This window comes from Microchirus variegatus (assembly GCF_963457635.1).
Source record: "Microchirus variegatus genome assembly, chromosome: 19".
Lineage (NCBI taxonomy): Eukaryota > Metazoa > Chordata > Actinopteri > Pleuronectiformes > Soleidae > Microchirus > Microchirus variegatus.
The window spans coordinates 7,023,362-7,047,022 of NC_139820.1; the positions used below are offsets into that span (position 1 = coordinate 7,023,362).

Sequence of the window (23,661 nt, forward strand, 5' to 3'; positions counted from 1 at the left end):
GACGCACGTTCAAGTGGACGTCTCCGCCGCTGCGTCACTTGCGCGCCGCCACGCTCCTGATGCACTTCTTTTCCCGAAAGGCTATAGATAGATGTTTCGATTTCAGGTAAGGAATTGTCCCCCGAAACGTTCGCGTTACTCTGCGCACATGTCACGCGGTAACGGCACGCGGGGAGCCGTTGGTAATTCCGGGCTGCTTGTGTGTTTCTGTGGTGAACGCTGGCCATTGTTTATGCACCTACAAATCCAATGCGGCTGGCGGCGGCGGCCTGTGAAGCAGCCCGCTCGCCTGGTGATATGAGACGGAGAGAGGGTTGGGGCTTTCTCTTCGCTGGTGACAACAATGAGCGTGTTGTATCGTAACTTCTTCTCGGTGGTAGGCCAGTGTGTTGTGGCCATGAGCTCACTGCGGACCGCCTTGTTTTTATTGTAGTGCGGCAGGATTCCATCGACGTGGGTCCAGCGTGATGTAACGTCGGACGTGTTAGCATTAGCTAACAGCTACGACTGCTCCCTGCTGTGTGTGTGTGTGTGTGTCGTAGAGAAGAATTCCTCTGTTGTCTTTATTCTATTATTTAAAACACTGCCGTCAAAGGACAGCTAATATTTGATATACGCAATGTTTTGTGACAAGTATTTGGAGTTCATTTGCTATGTGTCTAATTGCTTCTAACTTAATTGTGAGACCACAGACTTAGCCACTTGTGTGTCACTTTGTTGGTTAATTTCGGTGAAGTACCCCGAAAATCCTCATTTCCTGTTTTTAACCTAGTGTATCTAGAGAACATAAATGTTGTCTTTAGTCTCACCTGTCCATAACAAAGGAGGCACTATTTATTTATTTAAATAGCACTAAAACAAACTGGCTGACAAGGTGCTGTGAATTTAAAGACTTTAAACACTTATCATTGACAAACATTATTAAAACTAAAAATAAAGCTCAAAATAGAAAATTAATAAAACATCATGTCCTTGGCCAATTCATACAGGAACATTTCATCAAAATCTGCTGCTAAAGCACACAAATAAGCGGTGTAAAGACAAGATCTTTGTTGATCAACCAATAATATAATACCATTAGTGACTAGGCTTAGTGTGTTTTGTTGTATAGATTGTTGAAATAGTTGGTAAATGCTATTATATCAGCTATTTACATAATAAACATATGGATGCACGCGATTGGACTTTTTGCCAATATCCGATATATCAGAGGTGCTTGGGCTGATAAATATATATTGTCCAGATTTTTACCGGCTGCTTCTTACAGCTCAATAAACTAGCCTCTGGAAAGGGCGACCAGAACAAGTATGGCGGACAACTCGAGTGTCTTTAAGAGGTTTTATTCTAAACACAACTCAATACACTACTACATAGGTTGTAAACCGGCAAAGCATACGGGTTCTGATGATCAATTACAGATGACGACAAACAAGTAAGGGGTTAGCTATATACAAGAATTGCCTTGGATGTCAAAGTTTTGATGACGACTGCTTTGATGACAATCTCACTCTGATTCCGCACTGCACGCGCTGAACAACTGCTATATAAAGTATATATGTATAAAGTTCTACATTTATACCAAGGGCACAGTGAAAATATTTTCCCTGTTGTGCCCAAATGCAGAGATCATTTAGTATCTTGTGTCGTGCAATAGAAGGTATATTGCCATTCAGCCAAAATTTGGTGGAAATGTCTGTTCCACTCATCAGCTTCTTCACTTTCATGTCTTCATTGATGCTCACATTTCATCTACTTTCTTATCTATGCCTTGATCTTTCTGTCCTTTCCCCCCTTCCATCTTACCCCTGCATTAAACATATCCTCATGTTGTGCTTTCCTCCCACCTTTCTCCCACACTGTCTCTTGTTCTATCCATCATGTAATGTCCCCTTTTTTTCCTCTGTAGTCCCTGGATGATGACTGTACGCTGGAGGAGGAAGACGAGGGACAGGTAGAAGGAGAAGATGAAATCGATCAGTTCAATGATGACACATTTGGAGCTGGGGCCATCGGTGAGTCACGTATGATAAGAATGGAAATGTCTTTATATTAAATAACACTGCTTAATGCAGAGCTATACATGGTTGTACCATAATTGAACAGCTAACAGAGTCATTATGATGGTTAGAGCTGAAAGTGATTACTAAATTCATTGTCAACTATTTTGATAATCAGTTTGAAGCTTCTTTTTTTTTTTCATTATTTAAACAAGATTTCTGATTGGTTTAGCTTCTTGAATTTTAATATTTTATTTGTTTCTTTGCTCCATGTAACAAAGAAATCATTAAAACTGAATCTTTTTGGTTTGTGGACAAAAACAAGACAATCGAGAACATCGTCATTTCCAGGTTTGACAAACGCTGATCAACGTTTTTAACATTTTCTGACATTTTATGGACCAAAATAATCGACAGATTAATCAATTACGGAAATAATAATTAATTGTAGTTCTAATGGTGGTTAGGGATGCATGATCCGATATTACTGGTATTGAATATCCACCCCGATGTTGACTAAATAGCCAAATCATAGCGGATAATTGTGCCAATCGTTGATGTCAATTTATTCACTTTGTTTGCGAGTGCTACTCATGCTACGTCATGCTGCGTCATCCGGTCAGCTTGAGTCATAAACATGGACCGAGGGAAAACTAGGGTGTTCAGAAGTATTGCACTTGCTACACCAACAAGTTTGTTGAAAACTTGCAATACCCGCAAGGTAAATGTTACGAGAGGTAGTGGTAACTCAGCAAAAAATACAACACAACGTACTTAATCAAGCTCCTCCAAAAGCTCCATGCTGAAGAGGGTGCAGGGTTCGTGATGAAACAAAAACAAAAGGTAACGACAGTGAAGCAGCTGACAAACTTCTAGCCAACAATTGCTGATCTGACCGCTCCATCAGCTGGAGGGAATCGTGCGTTGAGTGCAGCTTGAGAGACTTTTCCCAAAGTTGTATGCCTATGTGTTTTCATTTAAACAAGTTTTTGTATTAATTACACAAAAGGCAATCAGAATAGGATGATAATTATTATTATTATTATTAATCTTACCTATTTTGGGCACGGTCATACTGACCGCAGAAAATCTCATGCCACACTACAATTATTTTTCCCGCTGTTTGTCTTACATTCCATTCACATTCTTATTTTTATTGTTAGAGTCAATGTGTATTTTATTTATTGATCAAAAAGGTGGAAAGTGACGGTGACCAGCCTGGTCTGCTCCCTGGGGAAATCCAATAGGCGGAGCCATTCAGCACTAAGGTGCTGAAATGTGCTGATGCGACCCTCACCATATACCAGGGAAAGGATATTTAGATTTGTTTCCACAGTAATATTTAAATATCTATCTATAAATTCCAGGAACGTCTGTCTGTGTGTTACTCTTGACGAATGTCTTGCTACAGGCACGACTAAGTGCAGTGCCAAATTCTTTAGATAAGTAATGCAAAAGATATTGGTAATAGAAGCACACATTGGCTTTTGCCGCTCTACTCCCCCTCTCACTCACACAGCACTGTTGGCTACCTGAGAGGATAAGCATCCGTGGATAAAAAGTTAAGCGAGTGCAAGATGTGTGGGTGATTATTATGTCAGATAAGGCGCAGCCAAGCTGAGGCAGATGACGAATGCAGTGCACGGGCACTGTTTGCAAAAACAGATTTTGCACGGGCACTGCACTAGTAGTAAAAAAATATTTTACCGACGATGATATCATCGTCCATCACAATGTTTTACTGTAAACATCATTGACTGCCAATTTAGGGGATGTCGCCCAACCCTACTCCCTTACAAATAAGATTGATTTTTCACATGGCCAGGAGAGGGGAAGGAAACATAAGGAAATAACAGAACCTTTCATTGATGGCAAAGCATGACATCTGGGTCAGTTGCACTGCATAATGTATATCCTTAATTGCAGCATTTGCTTCAATTAATTGTTTGTTTTTAAGTTTGAAAATTATTAATTATTCAACCCAGTTGGTTCCCCCTTATAAACAAAATGCCTGGCCAACGTGAACTCACTTTTGACACGGGATGTTGTCAATGTTATAATCTTCCATGTTTGCAGAGCAGATGACTCCTTGTCGATGAACTCCTCTCTCTGACTCCTCTACTTTTAGATGATGATTGGCAGGAGGAACACAAACGCCTCGCCGAGCTTGATGGGAATGATGGGCAAGGAGCCGGAGGAGGAGGAGTGATGGGAAGAGAATCAGATTTAGCAGGTGCAGAGGACATATCCTCCACCCGTCTCCCAACTTCTGTGGGACATCATCCCCTTCCCTCTTCCCTTCCTTCACTCAATTTCTCGTCTTCCTCTGTACTGCCTCCACAAGGTCAGTCATGATGTTTGCTTAGGATTCCAAGTCATTTCTTTGTTCAAGTCCCCAACATGGCAGTAAAAAATTTACATACACTACCGTTGAAAAGTTTCGTGTCAGATATACAATTGCTATTGGGCTTTTTTCAGAAACAAATCTTTTTATTTGCTTTACAGGGACTTAAAATTGCAGTGTTTCTCACTATTCTCATTATTTTCAGCTTTTAGAGTCAACACTTTGTAAGAGATGAAGTTATGAGAGATTTGAGTCATGGTTGGCAGTAGGCCAAAATTGGTTGGATACATTTGACATGAAGACACGTAGAGCAGTAATATACAACCACTACAAAACCCAAATGAAAACTATAATTTCAGATGTTGAGGATCGAGGAGGGGGAGGGGACTTGGCCGAATCCCTGGCCAGGCTCATCCTGGAAGCAGACCCGGCCATCGCTGGTGTCGGAGCCACTGAGAGACCCGGTCAGTCCCTGAGCTCCACAGGATCCAGTATATCTGCTCTGCATGGGCTGGAGCGACCCACAGTTCTGCCCCAGCTCTCGTCCATCCCCCATCCAAGTCACTCACACCAGGCTCATCACCCCCAGCACCAGCTGCCTCCAGGACCCTCCACCTTAGGTGAGTGAATGCAGCACTCATTGCGTTTCTCTGTCTCTTTAACTAGGGCTGGGCGATATGGCTTCAAATCAATATCACGATATATTGAGCAGCTCACCTCGATAACGATAAATGAACGATAAGTTCGAAGACGCTAGGTGACGTCATCACCTAATTTGCATAATTGACCGTTTGTGTGTTTTATGTCTGATATGTATCAAATGCAGTGATTTATTTTGTGTGAGACTGAGTGAAGAAACATTTACACCACGCTCTGCTCTGACTGTAGAGACTCACTTCCTGAGCCCTTGATCAAGCATTTGGGTTTTTTCTCCCTTGTCGTGTTCGCACGGTATGTTGTAGCACGTCGTATTGTGTGAAGTTGTAAAAACCTGCGGCCGTGAGCGCATCATTTAAAAACCAGGGAGCGTATCGTCATTGGCAACATATGTGGATCTCATCGGCTCTGTTATTGTTGTAAATTAGACTGTGGCAGCACGTAGTACAAGCTCCTGCTGTGGGGTGGACGTACTTGTACATTTACGGCTCTCGTATTAAAAAATTGTCAGGTTTAAATCGAGCTCGGGCAGCACCCGCTGCTTGTTGAGAGTGATACGTGCTTTCACTTGCTTTTTGAGAGTTTCCAAACACCACAAAAGTCTCCAATAACACCAAAAGTCGGGAGATTTGTCACAAGTTGCTTTTGCCAAAAAATGTCACTAGGAGGAGTTAGAAAGTCACCAGATTTAGCAACAAAGTCGGCATGCTGGCAAAACTGCTACCGCACCCGCGCGGTTGCCGCTTCGTCTTTCCTACGGCGGACTTCCTACGGAGGGCGTGGAGTCACGTGACTACACGCGATGTACACAGCAGAGTGTCTGAAAGAACATGCCGGTAGCCTGCCTACATACACACACAACCAAAAATAACTTTTATTTTCTTTTTTTTAAATTATCGAATACATCGACATGGGCAAAATGACGTCAATTATCGTCATAAATTTCGATAACGATACATTTTCAACATATCGCCCAGCCCTATCTTTAACACTTTCTTATAAACCAGGCTTCTCAAACTTAAATGACCTGGGGGGCCAATGAGCGTCTTGTCTAGCAGATTGATTTCTGCTCGTAACTACTGTGACTATCAGTCATGTTGTAATATAGTGGTTGATTTAATTTAGATTTATCTTCTGTTCGCTCTCACTTTGTATTTTCTAAATTGCTGACTAAATATTGTGTATTTTCTGATTGCTCACTGTTGGTTATATTTGCTCTGTAGTGCTTTTGGTTTTATAGAACTCTTCTGTGTACTGATGTAATCTGTACTACTGCAGGCCCCCCCTCTGGCCCTCCTCCATCATCAATGCTCAGCTACCAACAGCAGCAGCATTTGCTGCACCGAGGGTCTGCTCCTATTAGCCAGGTTAGTTTTCTGACCTGTGTGCTGATGGGTCATATATAATCACCTATGACCATCTAGTTAATGTTGTATATATTTTTTTTGAAAAACCTTTTGTTGAGTCTGGTTCTGTCAGAGATTTCTTCCTGTTAAAAGGGATTTTTTTTTCTCCATTGATGCCTAGTGTTTGCTCATTGTGTGAAATGTTGGGTTTCTCTGCTCTCCATGATGTTGTCTATGTACAGTGCCTTGAGATAATGTATGATTTGGCGCTATACAAATAAAAGGAATTGGAAAAATCTTAATAAAACATTATACTAGCTTTATACTTTAATTAGGACTATTCTAAAAGTTTTCTCTCTGAGTTCATTGCAATAATTTATTGTGTCTGTTGTGTTTCTCTCCTTCGTAGATTAACTCTCACAGTATTTGGGAGAGCAGCATGGGGTTCGGGCCTGTCAGTCTCACCCCTGGACTGGCTACACATATGGAGGTAAGCCATACTCGTGTTTTTTCTAGTCTCTGAGCAGTTTCTTTAGTTTTACTGGTGCTTTTTTTTTACCTTAAGCAGCAAACCCGGTCCCACATTGAAAGATCTACAATTGTTCAAAGAGCTGTAGAATTTATTAAAACAACAACACAGCTTTTTCTTTATAATATATAATTTGACCCAGTACAAGGATACGGTAAGAAAACTAGAGCTGGGACGACAAGTCGACATGAATATTTTGCGTCGAAGCGGCGCCTACTAGATGAACTCTCACTCCAGTCCAGTGGTGGCGCTAAATATGCACTAGAACGCTCATCGCCACTCGCAGAGACGCATGAGTTTAAAACAGAAAAAGAAGAATTCATAACAGTGGCTGTAGCGGGAGCACCGAGGAACAAACAGCAAAAAAACACGTCTATGGTCTTCAAAAGTGTGGACATTTTTTTACTCTTAACTCTTCTAACAATGCGGTTATTTGTAGACTTTTCAAATTTACTTTGGCGGGCCACAGCAGTATGCACGAGCATTTGAAATTAAAAAACCCTGGAGCGCTGTTTAAGGATGGCAGCAAAACCTCTGTATGCGCTGTTGACTTTCCCCCTTTCCCGCCCTAAAATGTTCGTTTATCAAGCAGTCGCTGTAGTAAACCAAAGATAAACGCTACATTAGACAGTTGTCTAGTTATTGTCAACAAACAGGACTTGCAACATTTCCTTAGTTTGACTGAAATTGTACTACCCTGTCAAAGACGGACAAACTCTTACTGTGATTTGAGGTTAAACTACTTCTGCATGTATTCCTTCAGGCAGAGCACAGCCTGACTCAAGGTGATATTTTTCAGACGATGGATGGAAGGAATACATGGAAATGCCTATTAACATATTAACAACTAGTTGCATTATTAACCGCAAACTGCCTGATACTAACAAGCTGGAAAGGGAACGTTTTGACGGCGGATTTTAAGCATACACACTTCATTTAATTAAGCATTTCCCCTCTAGTGCTTGTATCCTGTGACGAGTATTCCAATCATATAGCTTAGTGGAGTGACAACTGTAGTTAAAATTAAAAGTATATGGAAACGTGCTGACAGCCTTTTCCTATTGTAAACTGACTACATTTGTGTGCCAAAGTTTATCGGTGAAACTGATGTCACTCATTTTTCTCTATAGGCTGTGGTGCAGGGAGTTTTTTTTCTCCAGTACTTTCTGAAATATGATGTATGATCATGACGGAATTTAAGAAAGAACAAAGAATATAATAACTAAGCTGTAGGTTTTTGCAAATTTCACTTTATCTCTTTTCAGGACAGTCCATTAATGTCTATAATCAAAGAGGTGGGTCTTCCTAAATTACCTCCTCATGGGCGGATTGATGAAGGACGGGATTTGTCTGAGAGGGTCCCACCTCCACGCTCTACTTCCCCGGTGATTGGCTCTCCTCCAGTACGGGCGGTGCCTATTGGTACCCCGCCCAAACAGCCAATGAGCCACAGTCTGAACCATCAGGTCAGTAACGGACTGAACTCATGTGTTTATGTACCAATATATGAATACATCAAGTGTGTGCCTGTAGGCCTTGCATTTAACTTTTCACTACAAGCTTGGAAATACACACACTCCTAAAAGTGAGGTGTGGGATATATCCGTTGCATTTTTTTTCTACTAATGCTAGCTGTAGCCAGATTTGCGGACTAGCTTTTACTAGCATTGTCTCTGTTAACCTCCTCTTGATGATCTTTGTATACATAGACCCACCATCCCACAGCTGTTCATGTGAGAGCTCCGGTCCAGCACAGATATCCACCTCCTTTCCCTGAGCGTCTGTCACCAAACACCCTCCTCAACATAGCTGTGAGTTCTTCCTCTCATCCTTCCTCACCTCAAGTATTCAGCTTTCTACGCACATTAGGGCTGCAACTAACTATTATTTTCAGTCGGTTAATCTGTTGATTTGTTTTCTTGAATTATAAAATGTTGATCAGTGTTATCAAAATGCTCATGTTCTTGAATAAAATTGTTTTATGTAGAGCAAAGTGGCCAGAAAATACGAATGTAGTAATTAATTAATGTTGCAGCCCTAATCTACAGAAGGTAAATGTTTTGATGAGTTTTCAGTACAATGCGATTCAAACGCTTGACACTGATGAACTGATACAATGACATAACAAAAGCTTTTCATGGTATTTTTATTGTGTGTATGTACAGTATGTGTGTGTATATATTTTAGTGCTGCACGATATTGGAATAATGCGTGTGACCATGTCCTGTCCGTTTGCAACTCTCCGTCTGCACTAAATACAGTTAGATGGATCTCACTTGTGTGGCAGGATTGTCGCTAATTATGCATGCGGAAACGTAAACGGACGTTATTTACTTTTCTTTCCTGTTAATTCTGTCTCTTTCTCTGTTATTATATATGTAATATTTACATCTTCATCTTACATCAGAGCCCCATGCAGATGTTTTTTTAAAAGACTTAATTATGGAATAATTAGTATGTGAAATGTTTACTCTTAGGAGTGCTCCTTAATCTTTTAAACTGCTGGTGTAGCTTTATATTTACCACACAGATGTGATTCTTCTTTCTTTTTTTTCGTCAAGTTCTTGGCAAGAAAGTGAAGACGTAAATTACCTTGTTCAAACATTTCCTTAGTAAATGTGGGCTGGACGAAACAAATCTAATGTGTTTTTGAGCTACATTTTTTATTTCTTTACTTTTTACTTTGAATCTGTCAGAACTCCCCACTGTGCCGCAATGCCTTCCCTCCTGGAGTTGGACCAGTTCTGTCTCAAATTAAACGGGCCCAGCTGCTCAGCTCTCAGGTTAGTACCACACAGTGAATGTTGGTTCACAAATCACACTGGAAAAGGGCCTTTTTCAGTTCAAACAGTATAGATGTTGTGGAAAATCTTAATATGTCTGACGAAGATATAAAACCTAGAGTATGTAATGGATTATTGAGGCACTGTTTATTTCTTTGCAAAAAAAGAAAAAAAGGAAGTTTGAAGCGGCACCGTCTTCGTTTAAGTCCGCTGTGTGTGAGATAATTTAGGATTCAGCGTAGACTACGATGAGAATGAGAAAATGAATGTCGAGAAAATGAATGTCAACAAACAAACCACGGTGTGCAAGCATCTGTTATGCAGCACAGAGAAGTTGGATATTCGACAGACACTCGCTCTACAGCGCCACCCAGTGCAAGCCTCTCATTTGTGTTGTCATCACCCATCTCTTTCACTTGGAGCAGCATGGTGTATTTGTAGTTGTAGTTTCTGTGAGTGGATTAAATTCTTGTTTATTTTTATTGGATAGCGCTAAACTTTATTTATTTTTAATTTGTGTGGTTTTATGTTTGCGGTTTCATTTGATCTGATTACTGCACTATTGTTAAAATAAAGTGCTGTGCTTTTAATTATTTTTACAAAGCAATATTGCATTTGCTAGTCTGAGCAGGCCTATATTAAGATATCGGAACCGTACCGATACCGTGATGTAACCGAACCATGGGAAAGCTGTACCGTTGCATCCCTACTAGTGTGGCTCCGTTGGTTTAGATGTTTTTCTTATAATACTAATTGGAAGATGGAGCCTGTGCACATAACCCAGTAGAATAATCAGATGGTAAATGTTCACCTTAGGTTGATAATGAGATGAGGTTGGCAGATAAAATGTTCACCTTGATCGCATACTTACACTCACACCCATGTGTCTCTTTTCCAGGTGGCTGGTTTTGCCCGCGGAGGGCCAGCTCCTCCATTGTTGCCAGGTGGTGGCGGTTTCCGGCCCTTCTTTGGTGGCCCTCCTCCCCCGCACGGTCACCGAATGGGCCCAATGGGTCCAATGCCCCCTCATGGTCCCCCCAACCACACGCCACCCATCAGGCACAACACCACCCACCTCCACCCTCAGCACCGCCGCATGCTCACCCAACGCATGCAGAGCAGAGGAGGGTAAGAAAGCGTGTGTGTGTCTGTAGTTTTAGCTGCAGCGTCACACAACACACTGGTGCTGGTTCTTCAATAAAAAATGGCCATAATCGTTCCGTTCCTTTTCTTAGGGATCGTAGCAGGACTGGAGGGGACCGTCGCAGCAGGGACCCCTACAGTAATCTTATGACCCAGAAAGAAAAAGAGTGGGTAACCAAGATCCAGATGATGCAGCTGCAAAGTACAGACCCTTACCTGGATGACTACTACTATCAGGTGGGTTCCTCTCCTCCCTGTAGCTGCTGTTACACCCTCATTTAATCACCTCATGATTGTGTTTGGTGAGGTAAAATTAAAGTTGAGAAATTGTATACATTTAAAATTAAATGGGATACATTACAGTGGATGCATTGCTTTGAAACCCTGATTTGAAAGTTGAAGAACTTTTCATTTAATCGTTCTTGCTCTGTTCTGACTCTGGGAACAGTGAACAGACCGACATCCTGGGTTAGCTAAATGCGTTTAATTAGTACTCACCCAATAAAATCTATTCCTGCTTAAGTCTATGATATCTGAAGAATGTACCTGCTGCTTTATCTGGTCTTGAGTTGGACTGTCTTCCCGCAAACTGCATTCTCTCTTGGACCTAATTCCATTGAGAAAAGGAGCGTGTGTATTATCCGAGTATGATGCATGAAATCTTTTGCACAAACCTGTCAAAAAAGGCAACAATAGACCAACAGCTCCGGTGTTGTTGCAAGCTCAAACACCTTCTTGTGGAAGAATGAGTCCTTTACAAACTGTAGAAATCGTTGCAGAATCATCTCTTGGGCTTAAGGTGACACCTTTTAGGCAAGGCAATTTGTGATCCAAAACTTAAGTATACAGTATTTAATTGCATTAGAATCTGTGTCATTTCTGTACGTCTGCTGATAAAACCACTTAAATTTATCACCATGGTACATTTCTGACCTAAGATTTGTGATAATCAGGCCCACGGTTGGTGTAGTGGTTAGCGCCCTCGCCTTTGCAGCAAGAAGACCTGGGTTCGAGCCCTGGTTGGTACAAGGGCCTTTCTGCATGTTCTCCCCGTGTGTGCATGGGTTTTCTCCAGGTTCTCCGGCTTCCTCTCACAGTCCAAAAAAATGCAATATGGGGATTAGGTGTATTGGACACTCTAAATAGACCGTAGTTGAGAGTGTGAGTGAATGGTTGTTTGTCTCTATATGTGGCCCTGTGATGGACTGGCAAACTGTCAGTTCACAACAGTTGAGATAGGCACACCCTCTGGTGGAGGATAAAGCAATAGATAATGGATGGATGGATTTGTAATAATCACGCCTCTCTGAGCGACGTCAACGCAGTTTCAATGTTGGTTAATTTTCACTTAATGTGTGTCGCACTTGTAGAATTATTATGAAAAGATGGAGAAACGTCAGGAAAGGGAGAGAGACAGCAGCAAGAAGGAACACACCACCAAACTCATCACCCCGCAGGTTGCCAAGGTTGAACACACCTACAGACCAGGTACATGACAACAGGAGACTGTAGAACAGTGTTTCCTGAAGTAACATTGTCTGCTATCCATATTTTGCAATGACCCACTTAATCACTGGACAATCGCGTGAACTGTAACTTGTTTTGTCCACAGTTCAGTTTGCAGGCTCTTTAGGCAAGCTGACGGTCTCTAGTGTCAACAACCCCCGCAAGATGATCGATGCTGTGGTGACGACGCGTACAGACGATGAGGTCAGTTTGCATTTGAAAGTATTGGTTTTCTTCTGTAAAAAAACACTGTGAGTTAATATATCAGTTTAAGCTTGTTTTTATTATTATTATTATTATTATTATTATTAGGGTTCGAGCACGACTGTGCAAGAACCCTCTTGAAATGCAAGGAATTCTTCTTCTTATTATTATTATTTTTCTGCCAAATGAATCGCATTTTTGAGGCCTTTCCCATGCCCCAAAACTCATGCGACCGCATCAATCCTGGTAAAAAAAATTAACATATTTAAAAGGTTTGGTGAAAAAGCGTGGAAAATTGGAAGTGGGAGGGGCCAATAAGGGTGGCACCCCCTGTCCAAATTCACCCTGAACACCACAATTATCGTACATTCACGAAAATCGGTACACATGTGTAGAAGGTCAGGCCTAGAAAAAATTACATTATGACCATGATCCAAACGCAACAGGAAGGCCGCCATCTTGGACTGAACAGCCATTTTTTGGCCGTTTTGGCGAATTTGCACCAATGCTACAAAATCTATCTAGTCGTACATTTTTTGAGATATCACCTTCAAACTTGTTATTATTATTATTATTATTGTTATTAATAATAATAATGATAATAAAACACTCAAACCAATGAATGGAGTATTAAAATAGAAAGGGATTAGTTAAATCTGTGACTCATTTGTGCAGTCCTACTGCTCAGTTTTACTAAATCCATGTCTGTCTTTTAGGAAAAAAGAGACAAGCAGGTGTGGAATAAGAGGAGACAGATTCTCTACACTGTGGAGAAGGTAGGATGAGCATGTCTGCACATTTTTAGTGTGAAGTGTGAGTATAAAAGGTGAAAAATAAACCATTGTGATCCTTTCCCTCCATCCATCCCTGTCGCTCCAGATGTACAGTTTGCTGCTGGAGGTTCAAGACTTTGAGAAACGGTTTGTCCAGGCACCAGAAGAGGACAGGGAGGCGCTGCTGGAGCAGCATAAGACCAACACAGTGCAGCTGTGCAACTCTCTGCGGGAGAAGGAGTGGGACGACAGGTAGGAAGGGGAGGGGCATGTGGAATTAAAAAGAAAACAAACATCTGCACATTGTAGTTCCAGCTTTAACTCGCTTTCTCCCGATTTAGAGTAAGTGATGAGCAGTGTGTGATGATAATGTCCGTGAGGAAGGGCAAGCGGCTTATATCCAGGCTCCTCCCCCTACTGCCCTCACCACAGTCCACCGCCATTGTCATGGCGATTGCACGCAACCTTCCTGCCCTGGTCAAGAAGGACAAGCAGGATCAGGTAACCACTTGTGTGTGAAAGACATTGTCCTGCATGAAAACAATCGGACTGGGCCTGCTGCTGCCCTGTGTACCCTCATTACAGAGGCATCTTAACAGTATCATTTCACTATTTATCTTCAGGGCTTTTTTCAAGTGTGGTAGCATGAGGTATTTATACACAATAAGCACAAACTTGTTTGCTTTTCCTCTCCTGAAAACCTGTGTGAGACGCAAAGCCTCACTTTTTCTGAAAACATGGCTGCTGCGGACATGTTTTCATGTGTGCACTCTCATGTTCAAAACGGCCAAGTGATGCTATACATTGAACTTTGCACAAGTATATCTGTCCTATAGAATACATGTAAACCAGCAGGTGTCTCTGTCTTCCTGTCCAGGTGCTGTGCTGGTTAGTGGACCCTGTTTCCACAGTGATTCAATCACTGTCGAGCTCTGCCCTCACAGACTTGCTGCAGGAGCTTCAAGGCAGCGATGGCCAACTGGTCTCAGTACTGCAGAACAAGGTATACAGACATAACGAACCAGTCCTTAACTTTATAGCAAAGGACAGATGAGCCTTTGTTTCAGAGTGATGAATAATCTTTGTTAAATATGGACTGTAAAAGCCGGTCGGCCATACACTTTCAACACTGGAAGAGATTTTGGAGAGGTTAGGATGGAGGAAGTCTGTGGGTCAGTGACTAGTGGGTCACAAAACTCGCTAACTTGTGCCACGTATTCAGCCTACACACCTACACCTAAGTCAATGAACTAATGGCCAAGACCGCAGACCTCTCTCTCTCGCCCACTCGCAAAGCTGTTTTGTGTATCTTATTTTGAAGGCACGTTTAAGTGTTACCATAGCGACCAAAGAGCGTTAGGGGGGCCAGTTTGTGAAAATATTGCCTGACATTAAACCGGTCTGTGGAGCAAAAAAAGTTGGGGACCGCTGCTCTACAGAACGATTGGACACAACTTCTCATAGATTAAGAAACTTAATAAGTTTAATATAAATCAAAGTTATTATGATTATATAGTGTAGATGAAGAGGTGAAACTGCATTTGCTTTGCCGGGTCTAGAACTAAGCATGAATGGTATGCATAGGTTTGACCTGTGTGTTTGTTTGTGTCTAGTTTGGTGTGACACTGCTGTATCTAATCCTGAGTGAAGGAGAGAAGATGCAAAGCTCAGACCCCAACTGTCAACTGATGGATGACAATCGATGGTAAGCTCCGACCGTCTTCGCAACCTGTTGTGTTTTTGGTTCCTTTCAGTGTGCACTCACGCTCTCTCACACACACTCTGAATGTGCAGGACCGAGTTGGTGTTTTCAGTCACGAGGGAGTTGCTCAGTGTCCCGTCCTCGTCCCTCTCTGCTCCCCTCTTCACCCCCACCAACCTGCTCTCACTCTTTTCACGTTATGTGGACCGTCAGAGGCTCGAGCTGTTACAGAACAAGCTACAGTGAGTGACACCGACACACACCAACACGGATAGAAATGCTGCTCGTGGGTATTTCATTGTTTGATATACTTTTTAATTAAAAAATAAAAGCAATCATGGTGAGTTTCCGTTACTGTGATTAGCATAAATCCTGACACATTCCTGTCGTCCCATTCTGAGTCACGATTAAAGGAGTAGTCTGTGCTTCTTTGTTCTTTCTCAGGATCACTGCTCTGTCCAGGTAGAAGTCATCACAGACATCAACACAACCCCCTTCACACTCGATGCAGACCTTTGTTTTTGTGCGTCAGAGGTGTGTGTGTGTATGTATGTATGTATGTGTGTGTTTGCTTCTGGTAAATCCATGGGGGGATCATTTTAATCCAGCAGAATCTCGTCACTTGTTTTTCTTTGTGTTTAGTTTCTGATCTGTGTGTGTCTGTGTGCGTGCGTGAGAGCGAGAGAGAGAACAACTTCAACACAGTGTGTGTGTATGAACTCTACAGTCTGAATGACTATTAAAAAGTGAATTCTGCATTTTTAAATATCTTGTTTACGATTATGCCTGTGATGAACCTTCAAATTAAAAGTATTTCTATTATATAAACGGTTGATTCTGGTGTTTATCTGCTCTTTTACCTGTTCATTTCAGGGGGAAAGCAGCTTCTGTTGAATAAACCACTCGAAATGGACCAAACACTAGGAGATTTAATCAGGAAAATAATCAACAAAGATAATTATCTTACATTTTCTTTGTTGGTTGGTGTTTAAAATTCAGTAAACATTTAAACATTCAGATGAAAATCCACCATGGACTCATAATTCCAGCTTCTTATCTTGTCCCTGCCACCCTGGAAAGAAAGTACAAAAAGTCATTGAAATTGGGGGGAAATGAGAAAACTCCTTGGTTTAACACAGTTAGTGTTGACAGTGGGAGCAAATACAGGCTTTTCTTATTAAAAGCATGGCTCCAGCTGCATGAAATATTTTTAAAGTGTCCGTCAAGGGACAACAGAGACGGCAAGGGCTGCTATTGGTCCTCAGCCAGTCTCTGGAAAATTCAGGCTGGACAGTCCTGACTGTGTCAGTACCTCCATATAGTACCAGAATGCTTCTAAAACAAAGCCAAAATCGTGAAATAAACGAGCTTTCAATCAAATGTCTCACCAGTGCAGACCACTTCAATGGCAGAGGTTGAATACCATGTCTTTATGCTTATACAGTCCATCAGCGAAGTCTCTGATCCATCGCAGTCGGAGAAAAAGCGCCACACCTTTGCCACTTTGGCGAGAGTGACCACTTTAGTTGAGACGACGGGGCCGCAGTCCAGCTGTCTGCACACCACGGCAGCATGCTTCAGGTCCCACATCGTCGACTCTGTGCTCAGCAGCCTCTTATCCCAGGAGTCCACCAGCAGCTTCCCAGCACAGCAGATGTCGTCATTGTCCCCTCTGGGCACGCCATCGTCCAGCATCACATCCGAGGTGTCTACGCGGGATCAGCAAGAAAAGAACAAAGCCCGGGTCACTTCATACAGCAGGAGCAGCACACCATATCTAAGAAAAAGCCCCATAGGTATATAGAGCAGGTTTCCATTTGAAAGGTGTGAATGGGAAGCTGGATCCATACCTGCGACAGTGACAAAGAGGCCCTTGGACTCGGAAGAAGAGAAGTCATGACCGAACAGAGAGTTGTGGTAAACGCAGCTGTAGTTGCCCTGGTGGACCTTGGCTGACCTGGAGAATTCAAAGAAGGTCGATTGGTGGACACCCGACTGAGTGAAGTTGTTGGTTTGGTTGTAGGTTTGGTTATAGGTTTGGTTATAGGTTTGGTTGTAGCCTCTGAGGATGAGGCTGAAGTGACCTCCAGGATACTGAGGCTCCACAGAGCAGTGGACGGTGAAGCTGTGTCCCCTGTTGACCTCCATGTCTTCATTCATTGCACCGTTCAGTCCAGAGTAAAGGGAGATGTTGGGCTGAGGAAGTATATCTGCAAACAAGAAGTAAATCTTACACATGTAAACATAGCCCTGGCCCTGGCAACATGGTGTGTGTGTGTGTGTGTGTGAAGTGCTGTGAGGCAAAAGTTTCTCACAAGACCTCAAAAGGCCCCCTAATTCTGAGGACTCCAGGTTGCTGGCCCTGATCTTTCAAAATCCTGCATAGTTCTCCTTTAAGGATACGCATGAAAACACACGACTCGTGCCTGCCTTCAAAACGCTAACCTTCCACCTGTTATTTGGACTTTTGGCTTCCTGTCTGTGTTTTTGTTTGCCTGCCTTTGCTGTTTTTGACCCCTGACTGGTGTCACCACTCTGTGCGCCTGTTCCTCAAAGTGTACTTTAGATAACATGGTGCTGCATGACCGTGCCTCTGGTGATGCCATGCAATCTGCAAGTTGCACTGAGCAAAAATAGTAGAAGTCGTAGATGTCGCTTTATTTTAAACGTCTGCAGGTATTCAGTATCACGTCAACGGATGATCAGTTGACATTTATTTATATCTGCTGTTCTCAACTGTTCTTCTCTTTAGTTAGAAATGTAGTTTCCCTACTAATCGTCTACTAATGGATTGTTGACTGTCAACAGATCATCTTGTGGTACTCCCTGGCTTCCCATGTGCGGCCCATGTTACTGAAACCATATGGGACCATCATTATTTGCCCACTTCAAGCCTATGCCCAAGTAGTACCCTTTCCAGGCTACCTGGGTACTAAGTGGGTGCATGACAAGCAGCAGTTTGCAGTAAAAAAACACCACCACTGTTGGTCTCACCTGAGCACACCACTTGAACTGCAGAAGAAGAAAGCCACTTTTTCACCGTGCCACAGTCCATCAGGACACTTTCAGAGCCGTGACAGTCGGAGTAGAAGCGCCACGTGGGTAGAAGTTCAGTCTCGTTTTTGACTGTCCAGGTGGAAGCAGCCGAGCCGCATTTGAGCTGCCTGCAAACCACGTCTGCCTCCTTCGTGGTCCATGATTGGCGGTGGCTCAGCAGTCTCCACCTCTCCTTATATTCCAACTCCACTTTGCCATGGCAGCGGTTGCCTTCTCCCACTAACCTCAAGTCGTGGACCTCTGCAATTAAAAGAGTGACAAGTTCACCTCACTGAAGCAGCTATGCACAGAAAGCCTCTATTATACTACAATGAGTGGGCATCCCCTTTCATTTTTAATATGGGAGAACCAACCAAGAATCATCAGTGACAACAACACAATGGATCTCAGTGACAATATCATGATATCACAGTCATGGCTACTTTGTGTCTTTTACTTGGGTCCCTCGTTCAAACCCAGTGAAAAAATGATTTTAACGGCCCGACTATGAATAAGCACCTGAGCATTTTGCCGTAAATGGCACTGAAATATGCATATGAAATTAACAAATAAATGTGAGTGACATGACGTCCTGAGCTCCGTTAAAACCATTTTGGGATTACCAAAGGTCTAAGGGCAGAGGATGTTCATATATGTGCTAAATAGAAAGGGTTTGATTTGTCTGACTGCAAGATAAAAATAGAAAGGGTTTTTCAGAAGCAAATGGTTCCCGGTAGAACCTCAGCCCTTGTAGAAGGACACTTTTTGGAACCCTTATTTCTAAGAGTGTATGGTGTCGACTCAGATTTACCTTTCAGAGAGAGATAATTCGCCTCGGGTGCAGAGAAAACCTCAGGTTCGAAATCGTAGCTGTAATCGCACATAAAGGTTCGCGCATGGCGGTCGTCTGCCGAGGGAAAGACGAAGGTGGCGTCCCCATCGTCAGGTGACTGGGTCCACACGGTGGGCTGTGCACTGTATATATCAAATTTGAGGCGGAAGGCGTGGACGCGGTAACCTGAATGATGGCCGCAGATGATGGCAAAACGTTGGCCTTTGCGAACCTCGTCCATTTCCATATACTCCCTTTGTACAGATGCTATGAATACATTAGCTCTATCAGGAAGTTCTGAAAAGAAAAAAAGTTTTAAAATAGCCAATGAATTTGCATTGTATTTAGACTTAAAACATGTTTAGCCTACTTATTTTGTGCTAAAACAATTGTGGTTATTACTTTTGCAGTTCAGGTAAGCTTCTCCACATTCTCCTGTGATATTGAGCACAGTGGAGGGACAGTCGACGAGACGTTCCTCTGTACCGTCACACTTAAAAACTGGGGCCCAGGTTCGTTCCGTGATTCCGTATCGACCGTAAGTATCGCGATTATGAGCAAAGCCACAGTCGAGATCTCGACAGATAACTTTTGCATCCTCTAAACCTAGTTGCCCACACACCGGAGACCACAGCTGGCCCGTCTTCACCTGAACCTTGCCTGAACATCGGTTCCTTCCTTGAAGTCTCACGTTCTCTGAAGACAAAAAGCAAAGAAAGAGGGAGAGAAATGATTAAACGGAACTTTTAGTCCATCTCATCACAGTGTTCACAAGTGATCTAAAGCACTAATGACAAACTGAGTGATCTAAAAATGTGTATTTTTTAAATTTCTCATTAACCATGTGCTGATTTATTTGTAGCCTGATCAAGAAATAAGACCTGAACTAAAGGCTACAATATACTTCTCCGACTGCGTAATGCGTTATCCGACTGCGTAACCACGGAGACGACTCGAGCCTTCATACATCTCTCCGTCGTGGTGACGGATACGCGCTGCAATTTCCCGCCCGATCATTAGGGGTCGCCACGCAAAGGTTGTTGTGCTTCTGGCTACAGTGAGCAATGACGTCCGAGAGAGAAAGACTGTTGTTGTTGAAACGGCGGCCGTTTCTCACTTTTCTGTGTCACGGAACGCAGTTTTGAGATAATTTGAGGTGAGAAATTGGCCATTTAGAGTCTAAACATGTGCCGTGTGTGTTAAGATATGACGTATTTATAGTTTGGCAGCGACGTTGTCGGCGGTGATCGGCTCCGCCCTCTGTGGACGCTCGGTTGGCACTGTGAGCCGGCACAGAGCAGCGTTAGCTCGGCCTGTCCTGAGGACCAATCGCAGCTCTTGCCGTCTCCGTTGTCCCTTGACGGAGTGACGAAATATTTTTTGCAGCCGGAGACGACGCAGAGGCTCTCCGACAGGCTCTGCGTCGACGAGGAGGGCTCTGCGCAACCTACGCGGAGCACTTTACGCAGGAGTATAAATTGGGCCTTTGAGTTGAACTAATGTAAACTAATGTCTGCCACATTCCAACCAGTTCATGTTGAATAAGCACCATTGCTGTATACACACAAACGCTCCCTCAGTCAGGTCTGATAGTATTGCCGGGCAGAGCCTGTTTTCAGATAAAGGACTGTTATCTGTGTGACAAGAGGCGTTCTAAATCCTCAGATTTAATCACGATTTAGGAAGGCAGTCAATAACAATGCAGGACAAACAAAAAGGACAAATGGACGCATACGTACCTGAACAAGTCACAGTCATAGATTGGCTGCTCTCAGTGTCTACCAACTCTCTACAATATGTGCTACGCCTGTATTTGCATTCAGACAAAAGCTTCCACATGTGTTGTCTTCGAAGATGAGTCGTCGATGTCGAGATGACACTGCCGCAGTCGAGGTGCCTGCAAACTTCATCCAGTTGCCAATATTCCGATAATGGCCTCCACTCTCTGTCATACCTCCCCTCCAGAGTTCCACTACAGCGACTTCCTCCTCCCACCAGTCTCATATCAACACCTGGACACAGACAGGATAGTTAGGGCACACATGTATCAAACATACACTGCTGACTATTCTGACACTGATCAGTGGAAGCCAGACATCATTGTGTGATAAAGACGTGTCATTAATTCTTATCTCACCATTCTTGTACGTTGATGAATGCATAATATGATATGCAAATGTTATAATGTTGTTATTTTGTGGCTTCTGGGTTTAAACCCCATTTTTTGGATTGACCGAAGAGACAGAAACTTCCAAGGCAGCAGTAGAACCAGCAGCTTCTGTGTCCCAGCATGTAAAAAAAATGCAGATTTTCTCTATGGACTTGGGTTAGGATGAGACAAAAGTAGTCCGATCTGGATGGAATTTGGTGAGTGTGTTAGGCATAAACCAAACTTTCTTGAGGAATTTTTGGGGGATTTTTTGCCGCCAGATAAAGTGGTCAAATTTGTGTCAAAAATGCTACATTTTTCATTTTTTCTTTTGTGTCTAAGTCACACATAGTTGTTCCAATTTGAACGAAACGTGGTACAGTTGTTGCTCTTGTGATTCCAAACAAATTTCTAATGTACTTACATTAGCTCTGCCCACCCAGAAGTCGGCCATTTTGGAAAAACGGAAATGACTAGTCTTTACTTTTGAAGAAGAGAGTGAGCAGTTTCCAGTTGGATATGACTGTCTAACAATGAGATAAAGTAGAGAGAATTTTCTCATAGACTTGAGCAGCTGTAGATCTTTAGTCAATCAAGTGGCCAAAATATAGGTCATAGGTTCGAATCCTGGTTCAACCCCAGGCCTGTCTGTGTGGAGGTTGTTTTCCAGTTTCCTTCCACCGTCACCAAAAAACGGTGAATATGAATTGTTTGCCCTGTGATGGACCGCCGACCTGTGTCCGATGAGTTTGCCCCCCCCCCCCCCCCCCCGCGACTCTCTTAAGGTGGATAAAGCGTAGAAAATGAAGAGCTTCTGTGGTAAAAATGTGCCTTTTCTTGTAGCCAGCAGCTGTATCCGCATGAACTGTAAACGGCAAACATGGTAATATTAGTCAAAGGACGAAAAAAAAAAGTGATTTATGTACCGTCAATAGTGCAGGAAATTCTAGTAAGTGGTCTGCACTCGTGGCGGGTGGAATTGGCACAGTCCTCCAGGCGAGACTCGTTGCCGTTACACTGGAACAGCATTTGGGATGAGACCAGTCCTTCTCCCTTTGAGAAAGCACGCGTGTCTGACTCTGGAGCCCCACAGCCAAGCTCCATGCACAGCACCTTTGCAGTCTCGGAGTCAAAACCTTCTCCACACACGGGGACCCAACCCTGATCTGCTTTCACCTCGACTCTGCCTTTGCATACGCCCCATGTTTCCACCAACCTCACAGACTCTGGAGAAAAAAATACAGAGAACAAGTTTCTTTTTTAACTTTACCAACTAAGGAAATGTTAGTTAAACTTTAAATTTCAACATAAAAACAATAATGTTGGTGTTTTTACTCTTCTTATTGATGTTATAGCGTGTGAATGTGTCGCTCGGTGAAGCTGTGAATCTGGAGGCCAACTTCAGTAATGTTACAACGCTGCCTCACAACAAGGTTCATTATGATAATGTTTCTTAAACCTCATTCACACTAGTGTGACTTTGAACATTTAACACGGGTAACCCTTCAGAAAAAAAGACAATCTCCACTCCCACTGTTTTTTTTTTATTGTTAACCCTTTAAGGTACGCGAAATTAGACCCTACAGTGTTTCAGATACAGGCCTCTCCCAAACGGTTGAGACGTCTGTTCATAATTCATTTTCATTTTCACACTTTGCTGACTGATAGGACCTCCAGAGTCCCACATTTTGGATAATATGTCCACTTTAATTCGGACTTGAATCTTTTTTTTTTCAAAAAACAAAACAATTTTATAAGGAATCTTATCTAATTGTTATGCAATATGCTTCTTGGTCAACGTTGCAGATGAGGAGATAAAGCAGGTGAACAATTGCTTTCATCTCTTACCTGCACAGACCACGTCCAGACTGGAGTGAGATGCATTTTCCCCCCGCACTCTCCCGACTCCTGAGGCGTCGCCGCACTCCCCTAAGGTCGCCTCGGTGCCTACGCAGTGGAAATGAACCGTCCATGCTGGTTTAGGGTCAGTGTTGTTGATGCTGTGTGTTATGGAAACCACGGACCCACAGCCTATCTGCCTACATGCCACTTCTGCATATTTGACCTTAACTTTAGCTGGAGCGCGTTTGTGATGGAGATTGAGATTTCTCCACTCTCCTTCGTGCTTCACCTCCACGACACCAGCGCAGCGGCTGCTGCCCTCAGCCAGCCGAGCATCTTCAGGCCCTGAACACAGAGGGGAAAACAGTGAAGCTCTGATTTTGTTCCAAATTCAGTAGTATAACTGCAGGATCAAGATCCAGTTTTAGAGGCCATTATTATTATTATTATTATCATTATCATTAGCAGTAGTATTATTGCCATTATTATTATGCTATAATTAAGGTTGAAATTCCACTTAGTATTTTTATTATTAGTATTTTATTAATACTAAGTGAAAATCAACATAAGACCATTATAATAAGGGTGAGAACATGCCAGACTGACATTGGGATGATGCAACACAGCTACATCTATGCAGGAATCCCACAGAAGAATCACGCTATTTACTGCTTTATGTTTTGGGTTTATAAAGGGCCCCCAAAAAATTAAATTTTGCCTAGGGCCCCATGCAGACTGTAACATTACTGAGTGTACATTTATCACAGGGGGTTATAGTCTTAATCTGACTATGTAACGTGTAGGGATTGCATACCACA

General features: G+C 42.8%; 1 protein-coding gene across 2 annotated transcripts; it reads left to right on the forward strand.

Moving 5' to 3' along the window:
• Positions 1–45: 45 nt before the first annotated feature.
• On the forward strand, positions 46–15,806 carry patl1 (PAT1 homolog 1, processing body mRNA decay factor). Of its 2 annotated transcripts, none has more exons than XM_083905816.1 (20): positions 46–106; positions 1,907–2,012; positions 4,126–4,341; positions 4,701–4,961; positions 6,277–6,365; positions 6,754–6,834; positions 8,139–8,339; positions 8,583–8,684; positions 9,570–9,656; positions 10,555–10,784; positions 10,892–11,036; positions 12,170–12,287; positions 12,412–12,509; positions 13,226–13,285; positions 13,389–13,534; positions 13,624–13,783; positions 14,160–14,285; positions 14,896–14,987; positions 15,077–15,226; positions 15,429–15,806. In XM_083905816.1, exons 1-20 carry the CDS (start codon positions 92–94, stop codon positions 15,448–15,450), a joined length of 2,505 nt encoding a protein of 834 aa, XP_083761942.1. In that variant the 5' UTR covers positions 46–91; the 3' UTR covers positions 15,451–15,806. The 2 variants fall into 2 exon arrangements, with proteins under 2 accessions (XP_083761942.1, XP_083761941.1); XM_083905815.1 differs by lacking the exon at positions 46–106 and adding an exon at positions 314–376.
• The last annotated feature ends 7,855 nt before the right edge of the window (positions 15,807–23,661 follow it).